The following is a 12,047-nucleotide window of genomic DNA, read 5'->3' as shown; positions in this document are numbered from 1 at the left end:
AATAACGTGTGTATAATAAGACAAATAAATATTTAATAATATTCGTCCTGTATGTACATAACATGTGTTTTAAATTTCATATATATTGGTTATATAAGGTTAGTTATATTTAATAAGATTTAATAAGACATTTAATCAGGTTACGAGTATATAATAAGACAGATATTTAATACTGTTCGTCCTGAACATAAATATGTATTTCAAATTTTACATATGTCGTTAGTTATATTTAATAAGTTTTAGTAAGATATTAATTAATCTAGTAGTTAATTCGATGACATTTATATAGCTTAGAGCAAAATTTGGAATATTCTCCTGCTCTTTTGTGGTTTTAAAGGGTTGACATTTAACTTTTCAAAATGACATATGATTTGGCGTTGGATGTTACATAACCTCAAATAGTCAATAGTTGGTTATCAGCAAAAAATATATTCGACACATGATGCATTTCGCGTTTCATTTAAACAGAAACGCTTCTGAAGCAACCAAAGTGATTTATCCTGCTTATGGTAAAATTGTAGTGACCGATCACTACGCGTCGAAACTGGTTTCAACATTTTCGATTTTGATCTTCACGACCAATCACGCCACCACGGTTCAGTCAAAAAAATTTGAAAACGAGGAGTTGCAAAATCTACTGAATGAAAATACGGTACAAACACAACAAGAATTTGCGGAAAAGCTGGGAGTAAGCCAGAAAGTTATTTACGATCGTTTACATCGTATGGGAAAGATACAGGAAAAAGGGAAATGAGTTTTACACGAGCTAACTGACAGCTAATTGACAACAAAAACTGTCGATTGACCACATGTGTTACCTTGCTCGCCAGATAACAAAAAAAAAATTTCTTGCACAAAATCGTAACTAGTGATGAAAAATGGATTACGTACGAAAATCTTAAACGCAAGAAAATCATAAATAGACCCTGACCAAACGACAACGTCGACAGCAAAACTTCAACATTTTGGAAAAAAGTTCTTGCCTGTATATGATGGGACCAGAAGAGCGTGCTGTGCTATGAATTCCTAAAATCATTAAAGCACAGATTTACCAGGACCAATCGATATGTTTGAGCGATGCAATTAAGAAAAAAGGCTATTTACTCGACAAGGTAGGCGTAAAGTCATCTTGCTACATGACAATGCTAAACTGCATACAACAGAAGCCACAAAGGAAACCATCTTACACTCGGGCTGGAAAATTCTCCCACACGCTGCGTATTCTTCAGCTTTGGCTTCATCAGATTTTCCCTTGTTTTGGTCGATACAACACGCACTATTTGATACACATTTTTTGACAGTTGACGACGTACGAAATTTCATCGTTGACTTTGTAGCCTCAAAGCCACCGAGTTTCTATCGCGATGGGATTCGGCAACTGCCCAATAAATAGCGTAAAGTCATCGATAACAACGGAGAATATTTCATTGACTAATCTTGTTCCATCAATTTTTAAATAAAGGTTGAAAATTGTCGAAAATCGGAAAGAATTAACTACCACACCTAATATTTAATCAGAGAGATTACGAGCGTACAATAAGACAAATATTTAATATTCATCCTGTGCATAAACATGGGTTCTTACATAATTTTATACATCATTAGCTGTAACAAGTTCCAAACGAAGTTAAAAAGCACAACGGTAACGACCGCGCAATCTCGCGCCACGTCGCTTTCGTCAGGGAGGAGAATGAAAGGGAACGACGTGACGTTCAATCACACGCGCATGCGAGTGACTTCCTCGAGGAGACGGCGGAGAAATGACTGTGCGCATCCTTGAAAACGCGAGGGAGAGCTGAAAAATTTATATCCGCGGCGCGACCAACAGGTCGGCCGTACAAAGTTCGCCGTGGGCTGAACGCGAAATCCTCCGCGCTAGTCGACGACGACGACGGCGACGTGCCTGGCGCGCGCGGCGGTCGTTTTCGTTTTTATATAGGCAGATTTGCGGGCGCGCGGAGATTCGACGCTTAAAAGCTCGAGGGTGTCTTATCTGCCACACCCTCGAGCCGCTCGACCCTTCTCCGGGGGTGCTCGCGACGTCGCACAGTGGGGCCAGATGACATTCTTTTGGTTGAAAATTCTCTAGAGACCTGAATGTCCAACTGATCATCGACACCAATGGATGAGGATTGATCCCGAATAAATTCCGAAGAGATCTGTCTTGCCAAAATTAAAAAGAAATTTTTTTTCTCTAATTACTAGCCCTAAAGAGGAAAAATTATCGTTAAACGCGAGAAACTTGTGAAATACTCATTATTCGACACTTATTTCTATCTAGTAGTGGGTTGAAACTATTCAAATGAAACTATGAAACCAATCAACAGACACCTCGAGATTTATCGGTTTTGAAACAGAAACCCATTAATCCAAAACTCATATGCCCAAAATACAAAGACGTCAAATATAGACCTGTTAAGCACAAAACCGAGGGATTTTGAGCCTTAAGCCCATCAACCGAGGAATCTATCAATTGGAGAACTTTTTAGCTCGTGGATGCACGAAGACGTATATATTAAGAGCCTCAAATAATCCAAGAACCCAATCTAGCCATAGCTCGAGAACCTAATAATACTCGACGTTGAATATTCAGCTACGAAACATTAAGTTCGAGCCTAGAAATGCTGAATGCTAATGTTCTCCATGTTTTTAATTATTGGGCCCATATGGGTCTTCATTATTCTTTCTTAATGTGGGCTGAAATGATGAACTTTGAAATTCTGAGTTTTCTAAAAGATGATTATAAGTTCTGGGTTCTCGCATTAAGTATCCATAGGCTCTTCTAAACTTTTCAGACAAACCCTAAACCCATGAAACCTGAACCGATAATTTTTTCAAAATTTCGGCTAGACAGATCTCTTTGGAATTTATTCTGGATCAACCTCATCCATTGGTGTCGATGACCGGTTGGAAATTCAGATCTCTAGAGAATTTTCGACCAAAAGATGTCACCTGGCCCCACTGTGCGTCGTTCCGCTTCGACGGGACTTCAGTCCCGCGCCGCGGAAAATCCCCCCTCCCCTAGCTGGCCGGAGGGCCGACAACTCGGCGAGAGGCTGTCATCGTTAAAGCGCGATGTCTCTCGCGTTGCAAATCGGCGAGACTCCCTGCGGATCAAAGCAACCTCGCGCAACCTCGGCACGCGATGCAGCACTTCCCCGTCTGAGCCCGGCGAATCGAGTTGGAGCGTGACCGACGCTCCGAGAGAACGTTCGAAACGAGATCAACGGCCGCTTATTCCGCGGCGCAGAGAGCATCCATAAAAGCCGCCTCTCTCTCTCTCTCTATCTCTCTCTCTCTCAGTGGCTTGGGTGTGAAAAAATCTCGTTGAAGCGCGTCGGCGTGTGGCGCGAAAGTGAGTTGCGGCGTTGCGAAAGTGCACTGTCGAGGCAAATGAATCGCAAGAGGAGGCGAATAAAGAGAGAACAAAAATAAAGAGAGAGAAAAAGAGGGAGTGAGAGACGGGGGGGGGCAGGGGGAGAAGAAGACAGAGGAGCGGAGGAGGAAATATTCAGCGCGTTCGTTCATTATTCGTCATCCCGTAGCGCGCTCAACTCGCGAAATAAAGATAAATGCAAAGTGAGAAAAACACGTAGAACGTCGCTTCTCGGGCTGAGAGCCGCACGCGCCGCTGCTGCTCCGGCGTTTAATTTTTCCCCTCCGCCGTTGCGTAACGCGTTGCTGTTGCTCGCGATGGATACGGCGACGCAATGATATCTCGGAAAGACACGAGAGCGTGTGAAAAGAAACTCGTTAATTCACAGCTCCGTACGCGAGAACGTTCGACGTCTTTCACTCGTCGTCGATACCGTCTGCCGAGTCGATATAAATTTGCGCCCGGAGCTCGTCTCGAGCGCGGAGGAAGGAAGGAGAGGGGGGGGGCAGGAAGAAGGAAAAAAATATAAAGAGAAAGAGGGAATAAGAGATCATTGATAGTTAAATGTCACGTCCGGTGCTCGGGGACTCCTGTGCCGTGGGGCGAAGGGCGCGGGAAGGGAGGGGGGGAAGCAGGTGCTCACGAGTGGTAGTCTCAGACGCATTCTTGAATATTTAAACGACCGTGTCTCTCTGTCGAACGTGCGAAGAGTGCTGCGGCAAATGCCGCAGCAGCGGCAGCGGCAAGCGGCAACGGCTGCGGCAGAGGCGGAAAAATAAAAAAAGAAGAAGAGAAGATATCCACCTCTCTCTCTCTCTCTCTCTCTCTCTCTCTCTCTCACTCGAGCTCGCGTCTGTCCCCCCCCCCGTAAGCTCGGATTCACACTAAGAAGTTATACGCTGCACTGCAGCTTGCGTATCCATGCGGGAGTTTCGCAGCATAATGCGACGCGAAATTGCAGCGCGCGCAATGATAGGGATCATAATTTGAGAGCGTTCGTTGCCGTATAAGACGTCCTTTCGACGATATTTTCTCCTCTTCTTGCCCCTTCCGTCCCTCCCTCCTCTCTCCGCGCGTCACGGGGGGCGGACGCGCCTCTCTCTGATTATTGTGCGCGAATGGAGAGCGAATCTTCACTCTTTTTTCCTTTTTTCGCGTTACATCGCGTCGACGTCGCGGGGTTTTTTAATTTAGTAATGGGCCTGCCCTTTTCGTCGCTGCGGTTATTCTTGTCCGGCTGCATCCCACGCGTTAATTTAATTACATCTGGAATATTATTTCGCGAAAAATCACGCGCGCGCCGGCCGCGCCGGAGGATCGCCGGACGAACTGTCGCGCGGAAACTTATTACGATCTGCCGGCCGTCGGGATTTCGACAGCTGTCCTAATTAGTCCCGGGAGTTAATTAAAAAATTACAGGACAGTCGCTTCGCATCAAATATGTGGCTTGTAGAATGTTCGTGTGTAAACGATCACAATGGTTATAATGTATCACCGTGGAATCGTCACAAGCGGCCGATAAATTTGATCGTACGGCTGATAATCGGGTCGGGAAAATTTTGCAATCGCCGAGCGAACATTTCGAGCCGTCGTGCACGCTCTCTCGCACATACGCTCAAAATAATTTCTCTCGCCTTCACGATATATCGAATTAAATATTCAATCTTGAAAAAACACAAGTGGAATCTTCTGGGAGTGAGAGAGAAGGAGGAATATTAAACCTGCGGGATTAAAAATCTGCCGTATCTTTTGTACGTGTAAATAACAAAGTGCTGGTAACCGCGAGTTTATTTACGCACACATCGCTCATCGAGTCATCGAGGAAACATACATATGGGGGGAGAAAATCGGTGAAATATATTTTAACCCTTTAACACCTACTGGTAACTATAGTTACCAGAAACGCATTTAAGAATCTATAACTTAGTGAAAAAAGGAGATATTTTCGTTTTCTTTGCACCACTGTAAAGGTGAATTCTTCTCCTAAAAAATGGTATATAGATTGCATGTAGATTCGGTTTGGTCTGTTTTTAGCTCAGTTTTAATGATAACATGTCATTTTGTCAAATTCCAAGTAGGCATAGGTTAGCATTGTTACTGACATCTAGAAGTGCACTATAAATGCATAGATTGGTATCTGTTATAATTTTATACATTTGGAAGCTTTCTCAGACGTAAAATGTGAAATTAAAAGAATACAGAAATTCAAAATGGCGAATCCAATATGGTGGACACCAAAATCAAGAAATCAATCTATTTTCGTGAAACCTGATGACCTACAGTTTTTTATGCGGCGGAAAATGAAGGGACGATTGACTATCTAAATGGTGATCTATAAGATATTCTTCTGAAATAGTAAGCTTGACGCTCTGAATGATAAACTTCACTCGCAAAGTATAGTAAAGTTTTAGCTGAAAAATGTCAAGCTGACTATCAGAGTTATGTCGTGTAGATTACCTTCCATTTTTTTCTGTATAGGTTGCTCATTTCGTATATATGCTTTTAAGATCCAAGTCATATTTACCAATAAACAAGAAACGAATGATAAAAAAAAGACCAAACTAACGAAACCAACAAAAGCGGAAACTTCATGTACTCATCTATTATATTCCATTCCGGATAAATAAAGATCAAGTTCTGAATATGAGTTTTATGTTTCGAGAAATTTTTTCAACCGTTAGGTATGATATAAAATTATTAAAACTAAAAAGAAGAATTTAACCGATCAGACGTATTTTTCGCTTCTGGGAGTAGTTTCTGCTTGAAAAGGTAGTTCTTCGTAGATATAAAATTCTGATACTTTTTTTGGTTATCACTACTTGTAGTCTCAGTACAAAGAACTTAAATTTTATTCTTAAAACACTTATAAAAAAAGTCGGGCGTTGAAGGGTTAACGAGGTCGAAGGAAACAAGCTCGCCGGTTCTCCAGAGCGAGATTGCCGCGTGACGAAAAAAAGAAAAAGATCGGGAATTTCGTCTTGCCCGACCGAGTCGCGTTCGGCTCGTTCGCGTTAATTACGCCGATTTCTTTCCCCCGCGCGGAACCGTGAATCTCTCTCTCTCTCTCTCTCTCTCTCTCTCTCTTTCTCTCTCGGCGGCTCTCGACAGCTGGAATCGCAGTCGCCCAGACGGCGAGGGATAATCGCCGCAAGAAACGGCAAGCTGCAAGTCCTCGTTCCGAAACTCCGCTGTTTTGCGTAAATGGGGGATGCCGCGTTCCCCGTCATCGTCGCCGTTACGACCTCCTCGAGCAACCCCCTCCCTACAAGCGTTCTCGTCAATCCGTTAAGGCTAATGATTCTCCGAGGGTGACCTAACGTCGTGTCGTAATGTCTGTTACAGAGTTTACGCAACATGATGACCAACACGACGGACGCCTGCGAGACACGCGACCCCTGCCAGCACGGCGGCATCTGCATCTCCACGGACAGCGGTCCGATCTGCGAGTGTCGCACCGGAGACTACGAGGGCGCCTACTGCGAGAAAGGTATGTCATTCTTTTTCTCGCGCACATCCTGCATTATGCCGACGCGATTACGAGCGAACGCACGCACTTCTGAGCGTGCATTTAATTAGTTCGTCTCTTCTTCTCTCTCCCTCTCTCTCTCTCTCTCTCCCCCCCCGTTTTTTTCCCGTATATATGTATTTTTTATATTTTTTATTTTTGCTCCTCTTTATTTTCTGCATTCCATCTTGTTTTTCTTTATTTTCTGCATATCTTTTCTTCCTTCCGAGGCACGAGCCTCAAGATTGTAACTGCTGTATTTTCTATGGGGTTCTCAACATCGGAGTGAAAATAAATAACTCTAACTCTAACTCTCCCTCTTTCTCTTTCTCTCTCTCTCTCTCTCTCTCTCTCTCTCTCTCTCTATTTCTCTCTCTTTTTCTGTTCCTCTATCTCTCTCGGGCTTTTTCACTTGTCCGCGTGAACGTTCATTTCGCCGCCTACCTCTGCTGACATCTATACACGATAGAAATTGTACGCGCAACCATGCTCGACGATACGGAACGTGATAAATCGCGACAAATTAAATTGGCCGACGTAATGAATGAGAAGCTTCATTAGCGACGTAAGGCGCGCTAGTCGATGAAATTATTGGGATTTAACCGTGAGAGTTTTTACCTCGTCGATAAATTTCGCGCGGAGGGAAAGAAAGAGAGAGAGAGAGAGAGAGAGAGAGAGGGGGGGAGGGGAGGAGGAGGAAAGAGAGAGCATGTCAGGGATCTTGATTTACCGCGATTCAATAAAGACTCATTCTCCCTTTGGCCAAGGCTGTATTAAATTCCATCCTTGACATTTCTGCCGCGGTCGGCTCTACGCGCGCGTGGCTTTAATATTACTTTCAGCATTCGTTACGTCCCGCCATTTCATTAATTTACAACCCGCATTATCCCCGCGATATTCTCTCGATTTCTCTGCGTCCACCCGTCCGTTCGTCGGTAATTTATTAACGTGCCGGATCGCGTCCCGTTAAATTCAATATCAATCACCCGCGCGTACATACAACATTCACCACGCAAACGGTGAATTTCTCCTTCAAATATTCATCATTCTTTAATAAATCTCGCCCCTGCGACCCGACACGTGCGAATGTGTGTCACCCGTCTCTCTCTCTCTCTCTCTCTCTCTTTTTTCCTTCCTCGCGGACGCTTTCGGAAAGTCGTAAATTTTATTTCCCGTTAATCTGCACGCGCCTCCATGACGATGTTGGGGGGCAGGATGGGGAGGGGGAGAGGAGGAGAGAACGCGCGTCGCTTAATGAGGCGTAATTGCCGGCAGCTGCAGAAACGAGATGACGCTTCGGAATGATTTTTCCGTCGCTTAAAGTCGGCGGCAATTAGAGAAGGCCGGGCCCCCGAGCGCGGCTCGTTCCAAGACGTTTCGCCGATAATTACAATCAGACTTCTTCCCCCGTTAATGAGGTGCGCGCACAAGGAGCCGTTAACACGAGCGATTCGGCAGTCGCGAACGGGAGCGGCGAAATATGCAAAAGTTGCACGTCGCCATTCGTTCGTTCGCGCCGTCGTTGTGATCTCGGATGAATCTCCCCCTCTCACTCCCTCTCTTTCTCTTTCATTCCGCTTTTCGCGTCTCGAAATCGCCGATTCTCACAAAGAAGCCGCTCGGTCGTGACTGCGGCGGGTATATAAATCCTGCCTCCGGCGGCGACGTGGATTTCCTTATGGTGAAAAACACAAAAAGTCGTGTATTTAACAACGGACGGCGAGATTACGTCGCCACGTCTCTCCTCTCCCCCCCCTCTCTCTCTCTCTTCCTCGCGGACAAGCAACGCGCGCGGGATTCACTTTAATTGCGGTTTACTCCGTGCGATAAAATTCCACATTCCTCCTCGCGCCTTCGTGAGGGGGGATTGGCGATAGGGGGCAGGAGGAGGGGGAGAGGAGCGCAAACGTCAACCGGCCGGGGGCAATTTTGCTCCTCGGCCTCGCTCCGGTCGCGGATTTTCTCCGTTTCTCTCCATTATTGCGCGACAGCCGCAACGGTCGTCCCGAGGGACGAGGAACGTTGTGCCTTGCGAGTAACGATAGCAACCACGATGACGATAACAACAATATCGAAAACGTGAGATTCCTGATCCGCCTGCGATACGATAAGCGGCTGTGCTTAATGGTACCGCCATGCCGCGACTCGCAGTGTTTCCCCGCTGGGACTCGAGCCTCGAGGGAGGAGGAGGCCGAATAAACAATTTTCCTTCATCGACGAGATCGCGGCGTGTTTATTCAAAGGGCCGCCGCGCTCCGCTGATAATTGCAAATCTTTACGAACTCACGGCCGCAGCCTTTTGTTCCTACCGAGTAGAGAGAGAGAGAGAGAGAGAGAGAGAGAGACGCACGGAGAGAAAGAGACAGAGAACGAGAGAGGGGTAGTTGAGGGGAGGGAGAGAAAGAGAGGCTGTCCGTAGGAACGTGAAACTTCAAAGACGACTCCCTCGCAAAAGGAACCAGGACAATTTCATTTTAATTCCTCTCTTAACGGCTTTTTCCCAGGGCGCGATTGTCCTCGTCGTGCCTGACAGAAACGGTCGTTATACGCGATATAATGTAATTTCCAGCCTTAATGACCATGTTGAAACGAATAGAGGTAAAACGGGAGAGAAAAAAAGAGAGAGAGAGAGAGAGAGAGAGAGAGAGGGAGAGGGAGAAGGAGAGGCGGCTGAAGGATGGACAGGCGAGCGAATGGGCGGGAGGGAGGATGGCGAAAAGACGAGAGTGTTACGGCGCGGGCAGGGTGGAATAGCGAAGTTAGAAACGGCGGCTGCGGCAGGAGGACAAAGAAGAGGAGAGAAGAAGCTCGGGATTTATTAGGGTCAAAATAATCAGTCTGCCGGGATCTCTTAACAAATATCGCGGAAAATTGAATGTTGCTAGCGAGGGGGGACAGGGAGAGGGAGAGGGTGAGGGAGAGGGAGAGGGAGAAGGGGAGAGAGAGACCGGGAGGGAAAAAGCAAGAAGGGCACGAGAAGCACGATCGACGAGTTAATAGTTCACGTCTCGCGGCGGGCCAGTTCATAAAGAACAGTCGCAAATTCGGAAGAATTTCCCCGGGAATTCGAGACTCGCGCGCGCGCGCGCGTCCCTCTCCGAGCGTAAAATTTTTTCCCGTCGAAGATCGTACGCGCGCGGCTGCCCGAGGAGTCGATCGATGATGCCGCGAGGCTGTTGGATTTTCAATCGGGGGAAACGATAATAGGCTTAATGAAAGTCGACGAGCGAGTTGATCGTTGCGAGAGAGAGAGAGAGAGCGAGAGAGAGAGAGAGAGAGAGAGAGAGAGAGAGAGAGAGAGAGGGAGAGCGGGGAGTTTAATCTCCCTCAAGTTTCGCCTCCGAGATTATCGGGACGTTTTATGAGCTAGTGACAATTTTCTTTCCTTTTCTTCTTAATTAAACATATCGGCCGCGCGTGTGCGAGTTTAGGTTCCTTTTATTTAGCAGGAGTGGACTATGCGCGGATCGGATCGGAACGGGCGCGGACGGTCGTTTCGATGAAGCTTCCTGCCGGAAGTAGCTCGCGCTTGAACGACGGAGAGCCGCGCGGCATTTCGCGGCCGCTCGCTTGTCACGCGGTTTAAGAAACGTGTGGGTCTTATTGTCGAGCGACGCATGGTTCAGTTCTTTACTTTCCTCCTTTCTTTCTTTGTTCTCGCATAGAGGCATGGAGCACGGTGCTGCCTACGGCGGGTGCTGGCGATTACTGGGCTTGGGATTACAGTGAGTCTCGCTAATTACTAATCCACGATAATAACGTGGGAACGTGGTGGTAGAAGTATCAGTACGAGTAATCAGTAGTAGATCGTAGCTCTAGTCACGCTGTTCCTGTATACTCCGTGTATATACCACCCCTTCTCGGAGGCATACCCGGCTGGATTCTTTATTAACGCGAAATTGAGTGGCGCGAATGAGATAGCGGGACGTGTAATTTGCTGGTCGGCGGGGTAGAGACGGCTGAAATGTTATTCGCGCCAATCGAAATACATAATTTCAGGTCTGGCACCCTTTTCGCACGCGTAACTATATTCGGGCTATCTGTGCGGAGCGCTGTATGTGTGTGTGTGTGTGTGTATTTCTACGCTCTGGAAAATTTTGCTGATTTCCAGCGTCCATTTTCTCTAGCCAGAAGAAGCCAAAATGTTCGGTATCCCTTCATATTCTTACACTGACGTCCAATATGAATTTAGATGAATTTTGCACATTTCATTTGCTCCACCCTATTTGCAGTCGTAGAACAGTCGTTTAGATATCGTTGGACTACCCCAGTAGATTCCTAAGAAAAAAAGACGCTAGATTTGTGCGCCTTCTTCTTCGAACAAAAGTACATACAAAAATAACAATATTAAAACGCTGCAGCGATTCAGAGTAAACCCAATCGGACAACTTCAACCGTACTAAAGAAGTATTTCTGCAAAGTACTTCGTCCACTGACAAAAGAAAGTAATTTCAAAACAAGCGGAATCATCTAAATTTTAGAGGAATTAATTTTTATGCAGGCCTCAAGAGGATTCCTCTAGGATTAAGTGGAAAATATTATAAACACATTATTTTTAAAGTTAGAGCGATTATATGTTATAATGCAAATCTTAATGATTTTAATATCAATTTCCTCTTATACACAGATTATTTGATCTTTTTTTAAGAGGATTATTATTTATTCTTACTGTACTTTATTTTTATTGGTTATACTAGTTAATTTGAAAACTTTATTATAATATATAGCGGAAAGTTATATATATATATATATATATATATATATATATAGATGTACTTCTGGTTCCAGTTCTACAATAAATAGGTACGAAATAAGATCATCATAACAAATAAATTTCCAATCAGTTTTGTTATGGACTTCATAGCTACAAAGATGTTCATCATAACCAATTGTATGAAACATAGTTAAAAGAAAGAATATATTATTCAACTTCTTGCAATAGATTATAAACTGTATTTCACCAAATGTAGATAAATTATCTGCGTTATATGTTACAACACAGCAACACACATACCTTTTTTAAGAAGCGTTCCAAATATTTTGACCCATGAAGGCATATGGTTAATTTTTCGTTCGTGCCTGGAAGTAGAGCATGACTGAACGAAATAAGCCGACATTCAAATCAACATTTATTTATTATTTCTCTTCATATAAGAGAAAAATTAA

The 12,047-nt window shown here is 45.0% G+C and overlaps 1 protein-coding gene across 7 annotated transcripts in view; it reads left to right on the top strand.

The window, feature by feature from the left end:
* Positions 1–12,047, top strand: part of Nrx-1 (neurexin 1) — a 497,229-nt gene that overhangs the window by 178,326 nt on the left and 306,856 nt on the right. For 4 of the 7 annotated variants that reach the window (XM_019845313.2, XM_019845311.2, XM_025306917.1 and 1 more), the window contains exons 3-4: positions 6,719–6,863; positions 10,547–10,606. In XM_019845313.2, coding sequence (XP_019700872.2) covers positions 6,719–6,863; positions 10,547–10,606 — 205 coding nt within the window. The remainder of the gene's footprint in view (positions 1–6,718; positions 6,864–10,546; positions 10,607–12,047) is intronic. The other 3 variants (XM_019845315.2, XM_019845314.2, XM_019845312.2) reach the window with 1 other exon arrangement.

Source organism: Harpegnathos saltator, unplaced genomic scaffold (genome assembly GCF_003227715.2).
Source record: "Harpegnathos saltator strain DR-91 unplaced genomic scaffold, Hsal_v8.6 scaffold810, whole genome shotgun sequence".
Taxonomy (NCBI): Eukaryota; Metazoa; Arthropoda; class Insecta; order Hymenoptera; family Formicidae; genus Harpegnathos; species Harpegnathos saltator.
This window is presented reverse-complemented; position numbering and strand designations above follow the sequence as displayed.